This window comes from Falco naumanni, chromosome 2, assembly GCF_017639655.2.
Source record: "Falco naumanni isolate bFalNau1 chromosome 2, bFalNau1.pat, whole genome shotgun sequence".
Taxonomy (NCBI): Eukaryota; Metazoa; Chordata; class Aves; order Falconiformes; family Falconidae; genus Falco; species Falco naumanni.
In genome coordinates, this window is record NC_054055.1 from 75,563,168 (window position 1) to 75,588,594 (window position 25,427).

At 40.8% G+C, this 25,427-nt stretch overlaps 1 protein-coding gene across 1 annotated transcript; it reads left to right on the plus strand.

Moving 5' to 3' along the window:
• The first annotated feature begins 1,250 nt into the window (after positions 1-1,250).
• XG (Xg glycoprotein (Xg blood group)) lies at positions 1,251-24,757 on the plus strand. Its single transcript, XM_040584172.1, has 9 exons — positions 1,251-1,311; positions 12,231-12,272; positions 12,620-12,676; positions 16,455-16,490; positions 18,274-18,339; positions 19,237-19,293; positions 19,951-19,989; positions 20,273-20,392; positions 24,567-24,757. The coding sequence occupies exons 1-9, from the start codon at positions 1,251-1,253 to the stop codon at positions 24,755-24,757; spliced, it is 669 nt and encodes a 222-aa protein (XP_040440106.1).
• The last annotated feature ends 670 nt before the right edge of the window (positions 24,758-25,427 follow it).

Genomic DNA, 25,427 nt, shown 5'->3' on the forward strand with positions numbered 1-25,427 from the left:
CACACGCTGTATTGTATGTTCTAGGTAACTCGACAGAAATGCAGTTGGGGCCAGCCTGTGCCCCACATCCAACTGATTCACCCAGCGACACCAGGAGCCTACAGACTGGCCATTCATGGTAGCAGAGTCTTGAGCATATTTGCTGCCCTAGTCAAACCAGCGCTGACAACCCCCCTGCAGCTTACCCCCCAGCAAAAGGGAGGGCGCACGCCACTCTCCTTGCTAGTGCCGGGTGCCCGTGGGATGGTGGCAGTCCAGTTCAAAAGACAAGTGTGCTGGCACACAGGTTTGCTGGAGAGAGTCTATGACAAAACTGGATTTAAATCACATCAGTGATTTTAGAGTAAGTTCATGGATGGATGCACACATGATTTTTGTTCATTTTCCAAAGCTTTGTGTTCTCATGCATGTCACTATCTGAGATCTCTCTCCATGTAGGATATGCATGGATATTTATATTTTAAAATATATCTAGATCAATGAAAAAAATCATGACAGCGTTTACCTTGTGATGATAAGCATCCACCGGGGAGCTGAGCATGCTTCAGTTCAGTAGTCCAATATCACATTTTGAGTTTACAATTATTTTTTTTTTTTTGTCATCTCTCTGTAAACAATTCCCAAGTCTCTGATTCTTGGCCTCTGCTTCCCTAACGCAGCAGTTCCAGTTAGCGGTTAGGACTCTGACGGGGTTGCCTTTACAGCAGTTATTGCTCAGCCAAAAACTGAGCAGGGCAATAGCGCTCTGAGGACAGAGTCTACCTGAGAGATTTTTTTTTCAAGTATGCATCAGAGAAGGCTGGTCTCCTCACAGGCTACTTGAGCTCCCATAGCACCACACCCTGCTTTGAAGGCGAGGATGTCAAACAGGTTCGCTTTCCCTCCGGGAAGGAGGTGGATTCAGAGCCTGCTGGCTCCCTCCTCATTGGGTGCTCCCACTGGCTCCCCAGCTCTCCACACTCCCTGCCTGGGCGATAAATAGATTTCTTAGAGGGTGGGTGGCACCTATGGTGCTGCTCACAGCTTGGCTGTAGTGGAGTTGTTTGCTTTTGTTACTTGTCTTGTACTAGAAGAGGTTTCTAGAGACTTTTCTCTCTTCCACGGTGCTTGTGTGCGATGGTGAGAGAACTCTTTGGACAGAGCTGCTGATTCCAAGCGTCTCCCTCAAACCTTGGCGCTGCAGTTGAAATATCTACCATCGTCAATTGTTAAGAAACAACCACAGCAATCAAGGCACTGCACGGAAGATCATGGGGAAATTCAGAAGCATCCTACTTTTGTGCTTTGGCTTTCTTCTAGTCCATGTAAGAGGTAAGTGACCTTTGCCTTGGCTTATTTCTAGGGCTTGTTTATTTAGAAATGCTTGCTGGCATTATTTTTGTTGCTACTGTTTCATGAGAAGCATTCAAGAGTGTTTAGAGAAATACTTGTGCAGTTTCTAAAGAGATATATATCTTTTGGATGATCTCTTAGGATAGACATGATAGTTAGAGTTTGTTTGTTGTAATTTCTAATTTTGTCTTTAGTGTTGCTCCCCTAAAATTATTCACAAGCTTGGACTGAAGTATAAACTTTTTAAATGGAAGCTGTTAAATGAAAGCTTCCATGGGAACTTAAAGTTTCCAAAGAGATCCTTAGCCAAATACTAACTTCATGGTTTTAGAGCTTTTTTTGGTTATTAATATTCTGAAACTTAATAGTTATATTGTAAAAACAAATTCTGATTCAGTTTAAATATGCTTATACTTTCATATTGGTGCTCATGGTTTAATAATTATAAATTAATTATTTATTAACCTTATCCAAAATATTCCTGAATATATAAAGTCCGCACACAAGCATACTTTATTTTTTCACACAGGATTAATGAAGAATTGAATACAATTTGAGAATATTTTTTGACAAATGAATAGCAGTTGGGAAAACTTAGTCCTTTCACATTGACTTATTTTTCTTTATTCAAATACAATTTTCCCTCAGCAAAACATTCTGTAAAACCTTTTTTGATGTCAAACCAAATAGGATCATCTTTGTGTGCATCTGCCATGTAGTGTAATAGTATTTTTGTATATTAGCATTACTTCAAAAACTTGTAGCACAGTGTTTGACTGCAGGAAGAAATTAATCATTAACCACTAGTTCCAAAATAGCTGCTGCTGCTCATTCTCCCACCACCTTTGATTTAAATGTAGTCCCTAGGAGATCTTGCAGTGATGGGCAGTGAACAAAACAGGCCTTAAACTAGTGCCACGGTTCTGTTTTAACAAATGAGGAATTATTTAGAGGTCTTCAGCACGTAACGTGGCACAGAAACAGCAGAGCGGTAAGGCTGTGCTGGCCTTCCCTGTAGTTATGTTGTGAACAGTGATGATTCACATTGTCTCTCATCACTGGCATGCAGACTTTCTTGTTCTGGAAGACTCTCTGATGTCGAATATTTCTGTTCAAACAATCTGAGCATGGGCAGGCCAATTTCCATATACTCTATCACTTTAATTACAAGGATAGTCAGCCCAACCATTCTTGCTTTATACATGTGGTAATTCAGAGCCAGTCCAAGGCCCTGCTTTGGGGAAGGAGTCATTGCTGAAAGCTGCTGTGGGCTTTGGGCACAGTCTTACAGCTGTGGCAACTATTCAATCCATTTTCAAAAGCAAAATGAATTATTTTAAGTCTATGGCAACAGCCACTGAATTTTATCATCAAAGTATTTACCTTATTTCAGGGGACATTTACAGAACCACTTCTGAGCCCTAACCAAGGCACGATATGAGAAAAGCTTGACCATGCTGGTGAAAGGGTGGTCTAAGTCATTATGATAGGAATGTCTATGGCATAATTAACATTTTTATATGCGTTCTTAATTCTTATCTAAACTGTAACCATTTGTGATAACTTCCAGAAACGACTGTGCCACCACAGCCAGGCCAGATCACATCACTTCTCTTACCATCTACCATTTCATTTGTGTCTGGCTGTCTTCATTTAGTTGGCTGGACTGCCTTGATGGGTACATCTCAACAGAGACATGGTATAACCAAGGACCACATTGCATGAGGAAAGCGGGACCTGATACAGTTCAGAAACTTACACGCTCACTGCAGTCTTCCATACTTCTATCTATACTCTTTGGCTTTTGTTATTTCCAAGCTTAGGCAGGTTAAATGAGGTCTCCCGTATAAGTTGAGCTGCAACAACTAATTGTCTGAGTGGCTTTTACCCCAACTCAAATGAAAGAAACTTCACAGGAACATCTTCCACTGAAGTTCACGCTAACAGCCACGTCAGTTACTGCAGCTCAGCTGACCTGTGGTAATTCAGCCTTGGCTGTATCTACATTGCCCACTCAGGGTGTGGTAAGACACGATGTAGGTCCCAGTCCCCCAGTAACTGAGATCATGCACCTGTCTGAGACATACTGTAGGTCTCATTCGGGCCGTATACCTGTGGGTGTCCTGGCAGCGGGGAAGCAGTGCAACCTGAGGGCTCTTCTCCTGTAAGGAGCTGGAAAGCAGCTGAGACTCTCACTCGGCCCTGACTGCTCAGAAATGCTCCTCAGCTTCTCAATATAGATCTAGTCTATATATCCATGGTCTTTAGGATCAACTGATAAATCACGTTTAGTAGTAACAAAGACCATGCAAAGGTTGATCATGTTTAAGACGCATTAAGCTTACTCCATCAGGTATTGTGTGCTACGCAGGTCAAGGGAACAGCATTTATCGCTAGCCAGTAAACCATGTACCATTGCCCAGCTAAGGCTTACAAAAATGTTGACTCAAAATTAATTGTATTCTCGGTTAATTAGCTAGGCACTTAATGGGGAGAAAATTACAGACCTTTTGGATTTGAGACTCTGTGTTACTAAGTTTTATGAATAATGTAGTTACTGGAGTTAAAAGACATAATGGGAGAGATGAAAAACACAGTCCTGTTCTTCTTACACTGTTACGTCAAGCTCCAGTCCCCACTGTCACTCTGTGAGGTCCCTGTGTACGTGCCGAAGCACCCACAGTATCAGCAGGGATATATCAGAACATGAATTCTCTTGTTGCTGGGTGCCCAAACTGTTTCATTCCCAATACCAGAGCTGCTATCATCTATAGTCATGTCAGTGCAAAAAAATGATTGCAGTTTGATAAATAGATAGCTGAACTGGTTGAAATGCTAACAACAGCAGAACTGTTGCAATGTCAGAGCTTGGGAAGAGCTAACAGCCGGTGAGGTTCCTCAGCTTCTCCCGCTCGCTTTTGAGACATTGCTGCCATATTGCAAACCTGGTAGCGGTGCCCAGACTGCCTGTTTGTAGTATGTGTTTTTCACTCATTTGTATCAGTGATTGTCAATCCCTTTCCATCCTACTGAGGGTAATAAATAAACAAATAAATGTCATAATTCTCTCATTATTAAAAAATCAATAAAAATCTGTGGCACTTTGCCTCGTGGTTAGGAGCAGAGGGATTCAGATTGTTTTGATCGAAGTCTTCCTTTGTTTCCACAGGGAGGCTGATATCTATGAATGTTATGGGAAAACACTATCAAAAATCTGATCTGTAGTACATCTCATGAAGACAAATAGGCCATCCCAGTTGAAAGAAAGGGCTTGAACAGATTACAGAAATGTAACAGTCCCACTTACAAGCTTTGCCTGTCATCAATGCATTTTTTAGTTCCTGAGGAATTTATTTAAGATACTAAATCACAGCAATATATTTTCAAAGGGCAACAATGTTCCAGATTAAATTAAAACAAAGCCCAGAGTAGGCACTAAGATTAGCAGACAAAATAAAGCAAAGTCCTTCCTTATACCCCAGGTCTTATAACATTAGTGATGGAGGAACCAGGAGCATACACTCCACATTGGGAAAACTCCTAAGTTAGCAGCAACAAAGCCTCCCAGATCACAATCTATATTGTATCAAAACGGCAACTCTGTCTTGCAGGTTACCATCTGCAAGGAGCAGAAATTGAGATATGAGCTACACATTTCTATTCACAAAGATTGTACAGATCATTTTGTTTCCTGAGCATAATGGTAACAAAAAGAAGGCTGGCTCTTTGTTCAGAAATCCAACCCAGATTTGCAGAGAATTCTGCATGCCGAGACTCTTGATTTCTGTTCCCTCTGAAGGTTAAGCCACCAGATCCTCTTCTGAGCCCCCTGCTTTTGAAGTTCAGATACCAACTGATGCTCCACCACCCTCTGCCCAGTGTCATTCAGAGAGGCTTCTCTCTGCATTCTAGTGGCTCATCCAGAGGCTTCTTCAGCTCTGCGAAGAGAGCCTGATTCTTTTTCTCATTTAGTCCAAATGAGATGAGTCCTGAGACTCCATGGAGACTTTGTTGCTGAACAGACCTGCTTACTGACATCCAGCAACTCTTTCTAGCATTATTCTTCTGTAGAAAACATGTTCTTAGTTGCATGAAAGAGAGAAGATGCAAGCCTTCCTTCTTTGCTGTCTTACATCTTAAACACACAAAGAATGTGTATGGAATGCCCTGATCATTCACTTCAACTTGGCAGTATTACTAACCCTCTTGGAAGCAACACAGTAATTATGCCGGTGGGCTACTGTGGCTCCAGGGGTCACAGGATTAGTTTATAGAACATAAGAGAATTTCTGAAACAAATTTAACTTGATGTTAAATTACAGAATAGTACTACTGAGATCTGTGCTACTGATATTGAAGAGCTAAAAGTATTCTGCACTTATTTTACCACTGAACTTGGGATGAAGGTTGGAGGAGGAACATTAAAAGACACAAGCATCAGAAATAGCAAAGCCTGGCATCTCCCTGACCTCCCCCGCATTATCTTCAGTTCCTGCTGTTGTCTCCAAACTGCCAGCTGGGGAAGGTGTGGATTAGCCAGCCGTACTTAGGCAGTGAGTGGTCACTCAGACCCCAACACAGCTGTTGCTTGTGCCACACTATAGGGTTTCAGTAGGAACACTCATATAGGTCTCTTGTTTGAGCCTCTCTGTACAGTTCTCATGTAATGTGACTGTCATGAAGCCTGACACTCTCAGACCAAAGAGCTGAAAAGGGCTGGCAGATTTACGAACCACACAGGGACAGAGAGAAGCTTTGATGGAACAGCCCATGCAATGACCTAAGCTCTGCTTTCTTGTGACACAAAGCTGAAAATGTAGTAGTGATGTAAGGAAGATGTGCAGACATATGGTGCTGCTTCCTGGGAGGTCCCAACTCTTTTGCTCTGCCTGTAATTTTACAGCACACACCAGCTTCTTCTGCACTCTCTGAAACAAAATATAGAAAATTATATATGTTTTGTTTTATTTATGCAGGGCATATCACATCATAAATAATGGCAGCTACCTTTGAACAGCTGTTGTTTGTCCACAGCAAAGCAAACACTGTAGAACTCGAAGAATTTCTTTCATGTTTGATGAGACCATGCTGCACAGACCTAAAGCAGTACTGCCACTCTTGCTTTATTAGTGTCTCTTATTTGCTGGCAATTATTTAAATATGTTCTTGTATGAATAAGTGAGAGACCTTTTCATTTCCCTTTAATTCAAACTATAAACAGAAGTGGCCTAGGAAAAAACATGAAGCCAATAATCAGGTCCACATGCTGTGGTCTATAGATTGGAACTTAGATCTTAATTACAGATTTTAACGCATACTAATTTTTCCACCCCAGCATCAAGAGCTTGTAACAACAATCATTGTTTATGGAATGAAAGGGCCATGATGGAAAAAAAAGCTATGGTAACCTCATCAGGAAATATGGATCATAAGGGTATTACATCAAAGAAATAGTATCTGCTCATTGAGATTTTGTCCAAAGTTTTCACTCTGTGGTGTAAACCTTTATGTTCTCCCATAACTTTTCCTACATGAGTAATTTCCTTTAAACAAACATAATTGCTTCCTGAATAAAGTTGGACCAGTGAAAGGGTATGTTCTGAGTCACATACCTGGGAGAATACATCCCATTTTCTCATTACAGCTGAAATATCTCATGATTGTATAATAATCAGAAATGATATGTGCAAAGAATAACTTACCATTTCAGCTAAAAAGAACATAAAATGGGTCTCATGAGCTATTTTAGTAACATACTGTTCCTTTTCAGAAAAATATTGTTGTCATTTGTGAGTCACCCACTTCTTCCTCAGTCTCTGCTGGCTTCATGATGTTTTAAGCTCATTGTATTCACAAAACAATTTTTATTTAATTACAATGAAGAAATATTTTTTGTTCTTGTTTTTAAATAATGAAAAATCAACTTATTTTCCCTTTCTATTTAGCTCACATTTCTAAGTTAGTTGCTTCTAATTTATTTGTAACACAGGTAATCTCATCCCAATCACATGACTACTAGCAATGTAACTCAAAGCCCATTTAAATTAATCACATTAATGCCAAAAGGATTTATCTAACACATACATGCATGCATACATTTAAGATTTATGCCCACAACACATGTATATACACATATAAACACATTTTCTCATGGATCTTAGCTGCATTTTTAATACCAGACTATGCATGTTAAATGTCTGAGAAATTATTTTCATTTGTCACATAACCTGGCTCCTATTTAGCCATATTCATGCTGTCTTATTTACATGTGCATCATCTTAATGGCCACAAGCTGTGTTCATATGTATCCAGTGCAGGGTTGAGCCTACTTATGGAGATCAAAAATTGCAAAGTCATGCCACGGTAGCCTTTTGTCAGAGAACTTCTGACTACAGTTGTAATGACAATGAGGTAACATCCACCTGCAGATCCAGCCTCGCCCTTGTAAACCTTCCTTAAAATCTGTGGGATCTCAGACCCTTGTGATCAATCAGCTACACAGTTAAAGGGTGCTGGATTCATTTAATGTTTAGGTCACAAATTAAACCATAGGGAAAAGATGCTGCTGTCTGCATTTTAGTGACTCATTATCTGGGTCACATTTTCTGAAAACTAACATGGGCAAAAGTTTGTGAACATTAAGTGTCCATATGCCTGAGGATACGACTTCGCAGGCAACTGCCTTGATCGGGTAAGATGACCTCAGCTCAGTGGTGCTTCAGAGGGATGTGTCTTATATTCAAGAAAACTTAGTAAAGTTTCTTAAAATCTTAAAAAAAGGCTTAGTATCTCTGTGCAAACAGCAACCATAACAGTCTCCACAGTAGAGCAAGTGGACTAACAAGGATTTTATATCACCAGCCTTCCACACTTGATATTAAAAAGGCTCAAAGAAAGCATGGGCTTTAGTGAAAGCAAATGTCCTACCCAGGAGAATCATGCTTGTAAAAATAAATCTGGTAACTTTGAAATTTAAGTTGCCATGTTTTGATGCTTGGCTTTACAGAGTTTATTCTCCCCTGTCTCGCTGCTACAGAGAAGTCTACTGTTAGCTATGTAGGCCAGGTCTACACTTCAGATTTTTACTGGCACAGCTACATGTGTTGGGTGGGGATGAGGGAATTACATCCCAAATAAGCGTGGCAGTGCCAGCAAAAGTCCTGCTGTTACTCTTGTTCATTGTGTTTGAGCAGCTAATGTAAACGTTATTAAAACAGGTCCTTTTGCGATGCAAACCATATATCCGTGTGGAAGGCTTTCTTTCTTAGCTTAGCATTTTCTCATTTGCAGATAAGGACTGTTCTGTGGTGTAAGGCAGGAGTTTATAAGCATTTTCTCAAATTCTGTTACGAATTGTTGTGGACTACCCAACAAAAACCACTATTACAATAATTTTATGTCTTTTCAAAAACAGGGATACTCCCAGATGAAAGGCTAGAAGTGATGCCAAGAAATAGTGTACTAGCCCAAAGCAGTAATAACAGAGATAACTCTGAGGTAATACCTCCTGCATAGCTAAATCTCTTCATAACTTTATCCAAGTTAAAAAAATCAAAAAACAAACAAACAAAAAACCACACACACACACACACACAAAAATCCCAACCAAACAAAAAGCCCCAAAGGAACAAAGCTGTATTCTCCCTACTAAAATTTATTTCTCATTTTCATCAGTATATTTCCAGCTGTTTCTATTATGGAAGCTTGTCCAAAAAAAAGGCCATTTTTGTATGTGGAAAATTAATTTCTTTCAGTCTGTTGGTTCTGTGAAGAACCTTGACTAATTTATTTCCATTGTCATTTATCCAGAGTTCTTTGAAGTAACTGCAGTTCCTATTGAGCTAAATATTCTCTGAGTCTCTAACGTGTTTTTGGTTTTAGACCCGCCATTTTGCCGATGAAATCTGGGCTGTTCAGCTAGTTATCCATCTGTTATCCTCCCAAATTAGACTCTTTAAATGTCTAGGTGCAGTCTCAGAAATGGTAATGAGCATTTAAAATTCTGCTCCACAAAATCTTACTCCTTGCGGTCATTTGATGTTATTATCGGAGGAAGTAGGGATGGAAGTCCAAGCAATCTTTTGGTTTATTGGAATATCATTTACCACGCCGCACAGATGTTCACATACAATTTTCCCATCTGTCAAGGTTTATATTTACACAGCCAAAGAGTTCCTGTCTTGCTCCCAATCAGTCATTCTGTGTTGGTGTCTGTTTCTTTTCATTACTTGGTTTATCATCAGAAATAACTAAAACAGAAATCAATTTAACTAATTTCTGCAGGAGATTTTCAGGCTGCTTTTTTCTGTCCTTAAAATTTCTGTAGTTGTCTTCTATTTCTCCCATGCAGTCTCCAAACACCTTTTGTCTTTTCCCACCTTTTGGATAACCGAGTAGGTGTACCACAGGAGAGGGAAACGTTGGTATTGTCCAGAAGGGCAGATGTCAGTAACTGTTTCAGTCTGCTGTTTTGCTTTGGGTCTCATGCAATTGGAAACATCTGCATCATCTTGCTTGAATTCCATAATCTCTTTTGATTAGATTCCTCCTTCTATTTTTCTCTTTTTCCTAACTTCAAAAAAACGTTGTACCTGGAACCTTTCCAGAGTCTTCCTTCACAAGACAATTTTGTCACATTCTCTTTACAGCATTAGGACCTCGGCAGCTGATTTTGTATCATTAGTTCCTGCGTGTTGGGACCTGTAACAAAGGGGCTGGTTTGGCCAACAGCTCTTGGTGTTACAGAATTATTCCTGATGACTCACTCCGACAAGAAATGGTTTGAGGCCTGCTGGTGGTATCCTGCTCAGGTCAGACAGCCTCCCTCAGCACTCAGGATTATGATCAAGAATGAAGATTTATCCAGAGAATAAAATCAAAGGACAGTCGAATTTAAGTTGCTCATATTGCTGGCACCAAAGAAATGCTTCAGAAAAACACAATTTGACCATTGGAGGCAATGCCAGGCTGTCAGCCTGCGGGTAGGGGTCTGCATCAGGATCGAATGGCCCCATGTCTGGGCAGGAGCACGGCTGTGGGCCCCCACAGGCCGGGGCTCAGGCCCAGCAAGGGCTGGTGGTGCCCTCAGAGCTCCGCCAAGGAATATCTGCTGAGGAAGCCATAAGTTAAATGTATGTATTTAATGAATTCATATAAAAGAGAGAACCTGTCAGGGTCTTAGAATATTATCCATCTAAGGACCCAGTCCAAACGTTACTGGGCTTGGCAAGGTTGGCTGAGCGGCCAGGGCAGGGGAAGGAGAGATGGTCAGACGAGATGACACTCCAAGATTAGTTGATATGATCAAAAGGTGATAGATCAATTATAAGATAAAATGCTACTCTAATAACATTACCAGGGAAGTCTTAATGCTGTTATCTGCTTTGCCTTTCCAAACACAGCTTTGTCGTAATTTTATATAGGGACAGTTTTGCTTTAGAAGCCATTCACTATTCTGCATTCCAGCCTTGGTTTATCTTTTCTGTCAGACATCAGCTGTAACTAAGTTCACAGACTTATGTGAAAATCCTCACAGGGATCAAAACATTTCTACTTAATGCTCCTGCACTGATTGTTATTTGAGGTTCACACAGTGTTTCACCACTGATAATTAATCTTTCCCGGAGCTCTTCAACAGGTGAGAGCTATTATTCAGGAGCAGTGATTAATGTGAAGAATGCCATGAAGACAGACAGCACCTGCCAAGATGAGAGGGCTGAGCTGAACCCAAAGCACTGTCACACTGGAGAACCTCAGATGGCCTCTGTCTATTCCTCAGTTTCCCCACTTAAACAATGACACCTTTCTTATTGTGAGGTGTACAAGACATACCAAGAAAAACACTTCATCAAAAAGTTAGGTATTAAACATTTTAGATGGGATAATAAACAGATGCAGATCAAGAGGGTTACTCGACAGAGCATAGTAAAACATTTCTGCTTAGGGGAGCCATGGCACTTCATGACTTTTTGTGGGCTTCTGCAGGCTGATCTTGTATTTGGTGTGCAAACACAAGTGCGGTGAAGTTTCAGTCTGGATGAAAACTAATGGATACGTACTTTGCAAAGAGCTGTTTCATGAAGGCTGTGTATTAAACAGGAAGTGGCAGATTGTAGAAAGTGGAAAGTAAAACTCACATGAATAACTGTGTGCTCAGTTCAAAGTTGTATGCTTCAATTTATACATTTTAAAAATTTTCCAGTTTTATTTACCTGGTAACTTCAAAGGTCGGGATACTAATTGCCCTGCCGTGGCATTTAATGACATCATTGTCACCTAACACAGAACAGAAAGGGTTCTTTTCTCCCTTTTCAGATTTTTTAAGGTACAGCGGAAACTAAATTAGGTAAACACATCTTTATATATTTTACCGTTGGCACATGTACAGGAAGAATTAAAAAAAACAAGGTTGTTTCATGTTACAACTGATCACAAGGCAGATTTGTCAGTAAAACTGCTCTCTGAAGCTGAGCTAGTAGAACAATAAAAAAAGATATTGAAAATTCTCACCTAACAATTCTCCTTTGCAAGTACTGTGCTGAAGGCTACCTTCAGCCATCTCCCAGCAATAGCCCTGTGTCCTATAACAGGCAACCTGTGGTCTTCAAAGGCATATTTGCATAGCGGCTGGGTATGGATAACATGAGAGCACAGGTATTGCTTTGCGCTACTTGAATGAATAGCTTCTTTGAATTAAATGAGCCTATCTTGCATGGTCATTCAGGACTGCATGACACAGGGATAACAGCTGACAGCTTGCTCTGTGCCTGCTCCTGTTTGGATGGATTTTACTTTTGCCTCTTACTGGTGTTCTGGCTTTGTCCAGAGCCCTCAGACCTAGAGGTCATGGAAACCTGCCCACTGATTTAGTATCTTTCCTTCTGTCACCTTCCTTCTAGGTCAACATGATTTTGATTTAGCTGATGCTCTTGATCACCCAGGTAAGTAAATCTCCTATCCTTAGTTTACCATGGCATTTAGACACAATAATACATCTTAAATCCTTTTCCTCGAGGACTAGCATAGGAAGTGGCTATCACTTAATTTAAAGATATACAGAACTTGGAAATGCTGGATTTCAGTGTTTCTGTCATAAACTTAAAACTTTTCTAAAAACAAACAAACAAACAAAAAAGGCTTTGAAAATGTATCACTTCATTTTTAGCTTCTGCTGTTGATACATAAAAACTTACTGAATGCAGCTCTTTAGATTTGCAGATAACTTCTTCTGTTAAGTTGAAAACATTTAAGCTGTTATTGTTTATTGGTGTGCCGTTGGTTCCCACAGATGACATAATTACCAGGAAGCCTACAGTGATCAGAAGACCGACAAGGCCTGTACTGAGTGAGTAATGAAAACAGGTCGTAACTGACTTTAGACATGTAGAAACTGTCTCCCATGGGATTCTTGATCATACTCGCTAATGTACCGTAGATGAGATCATTTGTGTGAATACTAGTTGTCTTCTGTATGTAAAGTGTTCTTTGGACAATTAACAGTTACATGTCTTTACTACTTTCAATAAGGCTTTTGAGCATGACTGGCCAGTGATGGCGTTTTATTTCCTGAAGATCTTCACGCTTTTCTAGCCTGTACTGAACTCCCTGGGGAGTATAGCAACGTGTAACTGTTGCTAAAAATGGGTAACTGTATCTTTACTTTTTTTTTCCCCCATTATCTTTTCTTTTAACATAAATATTCATGATGATTGATAACAGACTTGGAAAAGAACCACAAGGAATTGGGGTATTCTTTCTTTTCCCCATATATTTATTTAATACTATCTAGTACTGATTGTGTCAGAAAGTAAAAAAAGGCTCTGAACAGCAAAGAACCAAAAGGTTTTAGCTGTAGTCCTGAGGATGACAAATGATGATTTCCAATGAACACTGGTCATTGCTGAAAAAAACCCGAAATACAACCAACAACAAAACCACACATGCATTTATGATGGAACATTTTATAATAACATAGAGATTTTTCAACTAATCTACACTGAAAGAAATTTCTGGCCATCAACAAAATGCTTGGATCAGGAAATGCTGGATAACATTAGCACACACAACATTCAGTCTTTTTCTGGATAAACATTGCAATAAATCTTTAGGTACATGAAAGCAGTTACATAAGATTCCCTGGCCCACTCTTTGAACAAACAGGGGCAGCATTTCATGAATGTGGTATCTGCTAAATCCTATTAATGGTTGCATTCTTCCTTCCCACTTCATTTTGCAAAGCAAATCTGTGTTTGGTCTAGATTAGAAGTGTCTGTTGTAAAGTACTGCTAAACCACTGCCCTCATTTAGCTAACCGTCCTGAATTCCTTTAAAGTCAGTGGAGATAAATCAGCATGTCTAGGGAGATGGTTCATATGACTCTAAATGTGTATTTGCTCTCATCCTAATATAGATATTTCAAGTAGGTTACTTGAATTATGCCATAAAAAACTCTGTTCTCACGTCATGTTTTAAGGGTAACCTGGGGATGCCAATATCTACAGCGAAGCTGCCTCAGTCAGATGAAAGGAATTTGATTTTTAGAGACTCCTAAAACTGTTAGATATATGACTGTCAGATGATTATCTGCCCTACCTGAATCAACTTCATTAATTTTTGAGAATTAAGAACTCTGTTTTCCAAACCATTTTGGAATTTCTTTCAGCACTGCAGAGGATTCCCAGGAGTTTAAAGGCAATTAAAACTAATTTAAAAAAAGCAGTATTCAAAATCATTTACCAGATTTGGAAAGTACAGAAAGATGATACAAGAGTATGTCCTAGCGTGTGCCTAATGTTTCATCTTAACCTCAGGGTTTTCTCTATGTCTTATGCAGCCAGCATCATTGAGAAATGAGGTTGGCTGAGATGATGATTTTGGTTCAGCTGAGGTCAACTACTATACAGGTTATGTCCTCTGGGCATCCCTTCCCACACACCTCTGCTGGAGTTGAAGCTCTCCTGTAGGCACCTCCTATCTGGTTTAACAAAATTCAACACAAAATTTAATGGAAGGTGATGTTTATTTACAAAATCTCTAAATAAGTTGATTTTACCCATTCACATTCATCCTGCCATTGATGTAATTCAGCCATCTGCTCAAACGCACATACTCAGGAGCGCCAAGATGTGTGTGCTTAGGTGGTCTGGTGAGCATCATGTGCAACACAGGACAAGGTATGCCAGCTACCGACTCCTTATCCTGTCTCTGTGGTTCTTCTCGATCAGAAATGACAAGCTAGTTTATGTACAGACCTTTTCTGCCCTTTAGGAGTCATCAGCTATTATGGAGAGGTCCTTTGCCTCATAATCTTGCTTACTTCAGCTTCTCTGGTCAGGTTGCTGCCAGAGACTATCTGCTTTTGCTTTTTTGGGGTACACAGACTATGCCTACAGTCTATTTTCTGGGTGGGCAAACAGGAAAAGTATTGGAATAGATGGTAGGCTGCAACCTTTTCCTTTAAAGCGCCCTTCTGCTTTTCCTCTGCTGACAAGTCATCTGTGCTGTCATCTTATCAGAGTGTAGGCCGGGTGGTAAGAACACATTCCTCAACTTTACTGCTGGGGACGGTGAGCTTTATTGTCTGTTCTTTTAACCCTTTGCTCTGCTGGTTTTTCTGATCCCTACAGACACATGCATTTCCATGTGTATTTCATTCATACCATCCTTAGTATTTCGGCAACAAATCTCTGCATGAGCCCTCCAGAGTGGAACCCTGCCTTTTACCTGGATTCTTCATCTTGATAATGAATTGAATCCGGTTTGCAATTTATTGCTTCTTACAGTGTTAGTGTTTGACAGGTAAAGGTATTTTTGAAATGCAACTTTCTGCTGGCCAGACACCAACAGGACCAACACCTGACATGAACAAGCCAAGTCAGGCAATATGAATTTGATTATTTTCATACCATATTTCCTGGTTACATCAAAAGATTTCTGAGTTGTTATACAAATAAGACTAGATTTTGTACAAAAGCAGCTTCCCAATCCCTCTAGATATGAAGAACATGAGAAGGCAGAGTTCTGTATGGTGGTGCATTTGGATGGATTTTCCTAGGTTTTGGGAATTCTGAAACAATTATAATGAAAAGAACATATATGTAATGGAGCATCTGTCTAATTTCTGTGGCAATAAGCATAGATATCAAAATTTAGGTAGAATTTGCTGTCCCTTTTCTTCTGATTCATTCTAGCACTCCACATTTATAAGGAGCAAGAAAGGGATTCTTGGAGTTAAGACATCCATCTAATGTATTTCTGCCTATTACTCAGCAACCTTTCAGAACTCGCCATCATTCCATACACACCCTAAAATACCACTCACATACTCATACCTACACCTGCATGCTAGAAATGGAGTTCCTCTTGTTTATGCGTGTGCAGCTCATGGACAAATTATTGAATGGAAAATTCCATACCAGGTACAGCAAGACATGTGTACAGTGCTGGCAGAATGGTTGTAGTTTGTTGATTCACTGTGTAACATGCACATGCAGACATTAAAGTATATTTTAAAACCTTTATAGCTCAGCCAAAGCAAAGCAGACTGTCACCCGACCTCAGACAAGCGCATATGATTGCTTGAAGCAAAAATTTTTATGTCATGATGACCCTTACATAAATTAGTTGATTCAGTCTCTCTGCACAAGTAGGTTTCTTACTTCCCAGCATTTGTTCTTGAAATAGGTATTCAGTTTTTATAGTTCAACAAATTACACTTATGCCAAACATGCATATACCAGTTTTAACCATAGGCATAAATTTTAACAAATAAGTATATTGTAAAAATAGATATATTTTAACATAGATAATTTTATCTATGTACTTACAGTTATATTGAAAAGGTATTGATCTTGATTGCACTGTGAGATTTATTCTGGGCTTATTTAAAGCAGGAAAAAATCTTTTGTATTCAGAGTAGAAAATATCATATAATGATATGTCAGTTACTCTGTGGGCAAATATTACATTCTATAAGAGTTTTCAAGAAAAGTGTAATACCTTATTTGAATGTGTGGGACTGACCTGAAAAAGTTTCTTGTCAAACATTCAGTTTTACATTTTCTATCATCCCTCAGTAATTGTGTGTAACTCACTTCTCTAATCTTCCTCCTTTGCATTTTTAGACAATGATCTGCATTTAGGAGATGCTCTTGGTGGGGGTGAGTACTCTCTTCTTTTCTCAAATATAATGGGGTTTTTCAGTAGCCTTTTCCTGAAGTCTAGCTAATCTTTGAAAAGAGATTTCAAGACTGCAGGAGGAACTTTGGTAATGGGAGTCATTACAAGCCCTGTACATGCCGCCCTTTTGCCAGAGGCCATCGTGCAGAGTGGGGACAGCAGGACGGGCTGTGTCTGGTTCCCAGCTACAGGACTTGCAGGCTGGCCTGCCTGTGCAAGCTGAAGTCAACTGTGGTTTACATTACCAGGCCATGCTACCACAGGCTTGGCTGGGCAGAGGATGCACTGCCCATTCAATTGCCATGGTTCAGGGTGGTGGCCTCTGGCAGAAGGCTGAAAACAACAGGTGATGGCAGTAGTTTCTTCAGCTACCAAAAATAAGTCTGCCTAAGATTAGGAATCAGAGGTAGCAGTGGGTAGAGAGAGGTGTGAGCTTGTTGTAGCCCTACTGGTCACAAATCAAGAAAGCAGGAAGGTTTCAGGGGTGAGCACTGATGGACGTAATACAGCTTGAGCTTGAAGCAGCCAAGCTGTTGTAACATGATGTAACTTCCACGTATTTCTATAATATCCAGACTTGACCTAGGAAGTATGCACAGTACTGTGCTGAGCTGTGTAGATGTATAAAATCCTTGACTTTGGGAATTTTTGCACCACATATTGTTTAGTGTGTTTAGAGGCATACCAAGGATGTGAAGTATTCTAGAATGGTTCTTATACACTGAAATTATTTAAAATGCAAGTAGTATTGAATCAAAGCATAGAAATCCACTTGAATCAAGGGTACACAAAAGAAAAAATACTTCTCAGCCCATTGTATAGAATCTCTGAAATGTGACTCCAGTCTCAGTGGTGTGGTTTACCTGTGTTTCAGTCACAGAGAATCACACCTTTATATCATTCTTTCCTATTTCTAGGGCTTTCCACATTTCCAGGTTCCCCTGTGGTATTTCATGCCTATGTTTGAATGACATGTTAGTCCACACTTCGTAAAGCTAATCTATCTAATTTTGTTTAGAATTCCCATGTTTATATTGCCATTTCTTCCTGCCTGTACTAATTGTTCCATTCCTGCAAGTTTTTAATGAGTTAAATTTGCGACTGAATTGGTTGAAGAAAGGACAGCAAGAGGGGGCCTACTCCATACAGACAGAGCAACAGCCCTGGACGTTAGCTTTGGCAGGTTTTGACCTGAGTCAGCTCTTGCTACTCCAGCACTGTATGGGTAGTTTGGAAACTGCTATTAGTCATCAGAGCTCTGGCTCTATCCAATGCATCTATTTCTAATACTTTGGCAAAAATTATGGTCAAATACCAGAACAAAGTCCTAAACAAAAAAGCTGAAGTCTGAGTTCATTTTGCACTGTTCAAGAGCAGAAAATTCATCATGCATTAAATAAATTCAGCCTCTGTCAGACGAAACTAATCTGCAGATCTTATTAATACCTGCTGATGGCACAGAAATAACCTGTTGCCACCTGTCCAGCCCAGAACACCAGCTTCTCTGATGGCTCTGCATAACTGCCCCACTGACACCCAGAGTAACACACTGCGCTTCCCAGCTGTCAGCATTAAACAATGTTAGTAGTTGCCAGAAACACGTTGAATATTTCCTCTCAACATTTTTGTGAATTCTTCTCTCACACACAATCCTTTTTTTAATTCACCGGAGGACAAATTAGAGATAGGTATAAAATCTCAGGTTATCATACTCTTTATGTACAGCTCTCAGTACAACCACCTAACAATATTAATTATCAATAGGTGATATCTCAAGGAAACCTTTATACCCACCTCTTCCACCACGACCGGGAAGCTATAGTAATTCTGGTAAGAATATTTTGTCTTGTGAATATCTAGCACTATGAGCTGTTCAGAGCAGATATTTTGAATAGTTCATTCTCCTATTTCTTTATTAATAGTTTTTATCATCCCTTCCCTCCATCTCCCTTTTGTAATCACTGTTCCTGACCCAGCATCTGGAAAGATTTTCTGAGTTTTAGTGTTGGTACCATAAAGATTTTCTGTCTGCCCACAGTGTGGGATGTTGACTTCTAAATGGCATGAGACTAACACTCCTCTTGTTTGCCTTTTCATTCTGGGTATGTATACACTGAATCATGCTAAGGTTCAAACGTGACATCTAGCCACAGGGCATGGATAAGCCTGTGTTCAAATCCATACTGAGATGTGCATCTGAGATGGCCCTGGGGTGTATAACAGGTGGGACAGGGGACACAGAGGTAAGCCTGTACTGCTTTTGGGTGTGGTCCCAGACACCCACTGAAATAAATTGCAAATGGCACATCTATCCCAGCTGCCACCACGTATCCCATATTTACTTCTGGTGTGATTGTAGCGGTAAGCTGTGGGCAAGTCCTTCTGGAGTCTTTCCTGGAATGGACCCACTGGCTTCCTGCTCTAGGAACTGCTGGGGTTTGAGCTGTTCATATTATATAAGGATTTGTGCTACTGAAAGCCCAAGCCCACACATCCCACAGGTGCCAATACAGATGCAGAACAGGTAGACTCCAACAGTTTTAGTACTCCAGCTTCCAGGTGAATTTGAATAGTGCAAGACACCTGACCCATCCACCACATCGAAGCTGAGATTTCAAAGGTCTCTCACCCTTGCCTAGAACATTACAAAAAACTGGACAAGGGAGCTGAAGGGGTTACCGTTGTTCAGATAATTTTGCCATATAAATCCTAATATTTATCTTGCAGGAGGTTTTGATGACTCAGATCTCCTTGATGGGAAGCCTTTACCACCACACATAACAGGTTGTATTTGCCAGTTCTCCTTGCAGCTTCTTCCTAATATTTGTAACTTGGAGCTGGCTGGTTTTGCTTTAGCAGGAATGTTTGTCACTGAAGGTATAGGACAAGACTCTGCTATTTTTATTTAGATTACATATCCTTCTCCACAAACCATGGCTTTGAGCCTGAAGCTCAAATGTGAAACATATTCCCAACCACTTTGTAGCATTCTGGCATATGCCCGAACCCTGCAGGATTTATTGCTTTGAATTCCATTAGGACAGTCCCAAAGCAAGGGGCTTCTGCTGAGATCTGAAAGTAGATGCACTGGGCCTATGATCTTGGCTTGAATTATTGATAAATCATCTGTTTGTCTGGCAGTAGAGAACAGCCAGAGTATACTGACCTCCCATTCCCTGTGATATCAGCTTGATGTAGACTGCTAAGCATTATCCTTTTTTTAGAAGATAATATTCTTCTCCAAAAACAAGTCGTTGAGAGGATGGATGGTTATTCCTTGGGCCAGCACAGCTGTCAGTGGGGACTGGGAGGGGAGCTCCTCCATCACAGTCCTGCCAAGCCACCCCCTTTCACCCTCTGTCACACTTTGCTGAGTAAAAGACTTTGTTCTCAAAACAAGATGAAAAACACTTATTGATTAAAGTTCACTCTCTATTCCAGGAGAAGAGGAGCATCATTTCAATCATGGTGGAAACACGGGTATAGTAAACAAACTATTTTGTAGTTAGTTTCTGATCATCATAGAATAGTAAGAAAATGTTAGCCTTATAAAAGTAGTACATATACTAAATGAGGCTTTAAGACACCATTTTCACACTAGCTGTAACGTAATAATTTCTAGTCTTCTGCTTAATTCTTTTTAATGAATTTCCAGTGTTTCACCAAACAATTCGCACAGTTTGGCAAAAGCACCCCTTATTAGAGCATATGCTTAAGTCAAACCCTTTTAGTGTCCCTAAAGAAAACCTCTCTTTTTTCACAGATTCAGGACTAATAGCTGGAGTTACATCTCCTATAATTTCTGCCTTTGTAATATTAGTTGTGGGATCGATAGCGGCCTACTCTGCTTACAAGAACAAGAGACTTTGTTTCAAACCACAAGGTAAGACCAAATCAATTTCCCACTTTCCAAGCTGATTTAGTGCTGAAGTAGATGGGAATTTTACAAACAATTTCAGTCAGGGAAGAAATAGGTCAGGGATGAGGGCATTTGAAAATCTCATCCTGAACAACCTCACTGGTCTGTAAGAGGTAGTGGTAATTAATATTCTTCATCAAGGACAAGTATAGGAAGACATAACATGCCCAGAAGATGGATGTGTGTCACTTTACGAAGGAAATTACACAACACGAGGACTCTGCCACCACAGAGTGTTGTGGCTCTGTGCCTGGAAACCAGCCTGCATGGCCCAGGTCAGCCTCGCCTGGGGCACCTCAAGTACCCTCTGGCCAGGGCCCCCATTTCAGTTCTGGTCTAGGTGGGCCTCCTGCCCCAGCCTGCGCCACATTCCCACATGCATCCCCACACACCTGCCCCGGCTGTGCGCCTGGAGGGAAGGCTGTTTCCTGGCTTACCCTTGGGCTGGGCTAGTTGGCTTGCCTTCATTTGGTGATGGCTGGCCCATCCATGGGGCCCATTTGCCATCACCTTCCCACCACTGGGGAGGCAACAGCTCAGGCTCCCCTGCGGCTGCCCTTGGCTCTCGGCTCTTCGGGAACAGCCTGGCCCTGGCCCTTAGCTGCCATAGAGGTCAATTTAAAACTTTAATTTGCATTCTTTGTTCCATAATGGGAATAACGACTAAGACACGAGCGAAACACAGGAGTGTGGAGAATCTTCACAGGCATTTCTGAGAGATCTGGGATCCCCTGGCACTGCAGAGAGCCTCAGTCTGGGGGTGCCATGGTGGGCTCCAGGGCAGCTGTTGCTGCCCGGACGCCGGGGGAAGGCTTGGGCAGAGCAACACTGGGGAGATGCAGCCAGAGCACAGCCCAGGATGCTCTAGGGGAGGCTGGTCGGGGCTGCCAAGGCTGTGTGTGCCCTCAGGGTCCTGACAGTCACTGACTTTTCTCTGTTTCTATGGCTGGAGTGTAGCCAAAGCATCAGGTCAGGGATCCTATAGCCCTTTGGAAATGGAGAGTGAGACAAACAGGGAATTCTGTCTGTATGTCTCTGGGGGTGAGAGGTTCCCATCTGCTGCCTCAAAAGGACTGGAGCAAAAAAAAAACAGGAAAGCTGGCAAAGGGCATCTGTGGTGAAAATACTGAATGTTCGATCTTCATTTTTCAGGTGGGGATACAGTATAAACCACTGAAAGAAGAGTGGCCCTCTGATGACAGACTCCTTTTGTTGGTGACATTCAGCCCACAGACCCAACAATTTTGTTCTATTTTATCATTCTGACAAAAGAAAATCTCCCTCTAAAGAACGTTATGTTGAGACACTGAAATCCTGCTCTCTTTTACCTGATGTCACCCTTGCACCTTGAGCTTTATGTCATTGAAGATGTGCTTAAAATGTAAAGGGATTTTATTGAACTATCCAACCTGCATTCATAAAGGCTAGAAACACATTTTGATTCAGAAGTTATTTTAAGCAACAAAAAAATCAAGTTTAATATAAGCTAAAATTTGAAAAATTTTGGTTTGTGAGCATTTGTGTCACTGCACAATTTTTTTCCTGCTTTCAAAATTAGCCAAAATACTTAATCCTTCTGATAAAATAGGAGTAAAGAAATCGCTGTTTCCATTCATACGTATTGGGTTTCTTAAGTATATTTCTGTATTGTTTATAATGGTTAAGGAAAATTTGAAGTTGTATAAAGGATTAAAAGCTGTAATGCCTTTACTTTGTATTTATGTCTGAATTCTAGCAAAGTGAAAGGAGCTATAGATGGAAAATCAATTCTTAATTTGAAAATATAGCATGAAAAGAATATGTACATTGACAAACCACTGTTTAAAAAAAAATAAAAATTAGAGGAACACATGCTGGTTTATTTATTTATTTATTTATTACTGAAGTGTGTTTGGCTTTTCTCAGGATCTGGAATTTCACATAAATATTGTTTCTCTTCTTGAACTTAGGCCCTGCTTTAGAAGCCTTTAAAGGCAATAATCTGGCAGGCTTTTTTTTTTTTTTTTTTTTTTTTTTTTTAAGAAATGTATCATTCATAATTTCTGTAAAGGGGAAACAGGTACAAAGTTTTCTGAATGATTTAGAATGAGCCCATGACACTTTGTTCTATAAAATCTATGTCACACCAACTTTTGAACTTCATACATATGTGGAGGTATGGTTAATACAGTTTTGCTAGCAAGGCTGTTTCACCTTTTTCCCTTGTTCCTGATCAACCTTGCCATGCTAACAAATGTCCTTATGTAGACAGACCTATCAACAAAACCTAACACTTCTCCAGTCTGTGTCTTCATATAGCTAACTGAACCAAAATATTAGCAAACTAATGAAATGCAGCCAAAAGCTGGCAGAACTAGTAGTTTACTGACATAATCCTGCAACACAGACATTTTAGCTAACTCTTTAAAGCATAGAGGAAATCTGTGTGGTTTATCTTCATCTTATATGTGAAGCATGCTTTTTCTTACTGAAATTCCATGTAGATGGAGGCAAACATGACTTTGTGTTTATTAAATTGTTGAGAGAAAGATGGAATCTGAACAAGTACTCTTTTCATAAAATAAAACACTATTCTATCTAAATTATGCTTTAAATGGATATATATTGGTTGCTGAGGAGATTACCACAATCTTTATTTTGATCCTGAAAATAAGCAATGACAACGTACAACAATTAAAATATGGAAATATCTTAACATCTTGATAACACACAAATGAACAAGCACCTTTGTCGTTATCACTTGCAACTTATGAATGAGAACATATTTTTTAAATAGTTTTCAAGGACATTTGATATTTCTTAGAAAATACTAATTTGCCATGTTAACAGTTAAAACAGATTGAGATATATTTTGCCAGGTAGACATAAAGTTTCGACTAATGAAATGTTAAGTGTTTTGTAGTTACCACTTCATTTTTTTGTTTTACAATGAAAATAGGTATTTTGTTTCTTTCTCTTGACAAGTTTCAATAAACTCATGCTGTGTTTTATCTAAGGTGAGCTGAGTTTTGTTTGTTTTGTTTGTTACTTTCTGGGACATATGCTGACTGACAACTTTTATATACAAATTCATCTATGTCCCACTAGGGAAGAGAAAGAAATGCTTCAAATTAAAGACTTCAGGGGAAAAAAAGAAAACATCTTAAAAATTATTTTTTTTCAGGAGCATTGTCCAGAGATGGATCTATGTGCATTATTAACATTTTTGCTTTCGAAATATTACTACAATTTATTTATATTTGTTCATGGTACTTTCAAAAATATTTCTTGTGTTAAAATTACTAGCCAAAAAGCAGACGTTTTTATGGTGAATTTGAACAAAATCCATTAACCTGAACTACTAAACCCTACCCACCCAAGTGTTTAACCTTCTAAGGTCTTTGGTCTAATTACATCAACATATGAGTGCAGGCACACTTTTCAGTATGAATTTCCCTTTTAACTAGGATAATGACAATAATATTTTTTTAATTACTCTAAGAATATTTTTTATTATTATTTCAGATAACTGAGGGATTATGTAGGGAAGCTCTAAGGTATTTAAATCTGGACAGGAATGAAGGAAAATAAACTGGATGTTAGACCATCAGAAATCTAGCTTGCATTATTAGCTCTGACATTTGAATTCTATTCTATACCGTAAAAAAGTTGCTGGCACACAAGTAAAAAAGAAAATTATTAAATGTAGATGTCACTTTTATTACCAACCAAATGCTTTTGTTGATTATAGAGTCCCCCAACTGAAATAGATCTGCTAGTGTGAAATTATCTGCAGCAGGGAACTTCCTACTCATAAGCATATTGTTTAGTTGATCTGTCTATATAAGCAGATGACTAACACAAGTCCCGAGAATTTTGTTTCTGCGGGACAAGTAAAGTTTGATTTCCTGTGCGTTTATGTCCTTCCCTCCTTAAATACCTCGCCACTGCCAGAGCAAAGGCATCCTCCTCTCCAGCAGAGCTCTAGGCTTTTCCCAGTGTGTGAGAGGACAAATGCTGCAGCTTTGGAGTGGCAACACCGATCACTTGCAAGTTGTTGGAAATAAAGGCTGAAATAGTTGAGTGGTATGTGCATTCTGTTTGGTGGCACACTGCCTTAAATTGTTGTCCTCTGCTAAGTAATTCCTGAGGTTCACAGGGCAGCCTGATGCAAAAATGCCTCGGCCGAGCCAGGTCAGCCCAGGCGTGCCCCGCAGAGACACTGCGCGGCTGAATGCCGTGTACAGTCGCTTCCAAGGTAGTGGCAAAACCACGCTGGTGAACGCCTGTGCACCGATACATGCGGCTGTGGAAACACATTTAGCCCTCCGAGTAGCACAGGCTCTCTGAAAACATTGATTTATCTGGGTCACAAGTATCAGACTGCGTGTGTCTGCAGCGGTTACGAGGGCTCCGGAGGAGGTAAGGGGTGGACCCCCCTAACCCACGGTCAATCCCAAGTTTCGGGGTAACGAGGCCGCCCTGGAGGCACCGTACTCATGCTTCAAGATGGTTTTTCCACACTCTGCCGTCCTCACCATCAAAGGCGTTGATGTTTCTTACCTCAAAGGGCCGCACGGCAGCCTCCCCCGGCTTATCTTTATCCCTCTCCGCTCCTGCAGCGCAGCGCGCGCGCGGCGGTGAGGCCGTCGCGGCGGAGGCGCGCGGGGTGCGGGAGGCTCGCGGGGGGCGGGCCGCGGCCCCCACGACCCCCCGTTTGTCAGCCCGACGCCGTCACCCCCCGCGCCGCCGGCGGGCCGGGCGCCCCTCCGTCCCTCCCGCAGGGACCGCTCCTCCCTCCAGCGCCGCCCGAACCACCGCGCACCGGGAGCCCCGAAACGGCAGCGGCTGGGCGAGGGGGCCCCTCTCCTTCCCCAGCGCCCCCGGGCAGCGCTCGAGCAGCCTGCCGGGCGGACGGCCCGAGAGGGGACGCCTGAGGGAGGATCTCCGGAGGCCCCGCTGAAGCTCACCGAGAGCAGCGCGCAAGGGACGGGACGGGACGGGACAAGACGGGACGGGA

Coding starts and splice junctions, on each gene's coding strand:
- XG (XM_040584172.1), top strand. CDS start 1,251: ATGGGGAAATTCAGAAGCATCCTACTTTTGTGCTTTGGCTTTCTTCTA. Junction 12,273..12,619: donor TGATGCTCTTGATCACCCAG/GTAAGTAAATCT, acceptor TGGTTCCCACAG/ATGACATAATTACCAGGAAG. Junction 20,393..24,566: donor ACTTTGTTTCAAACCACAAG/GTAAGACCAAAT, acceptor TGAGGTTCACAG/GGCAGCCTGATGCAAAAATG.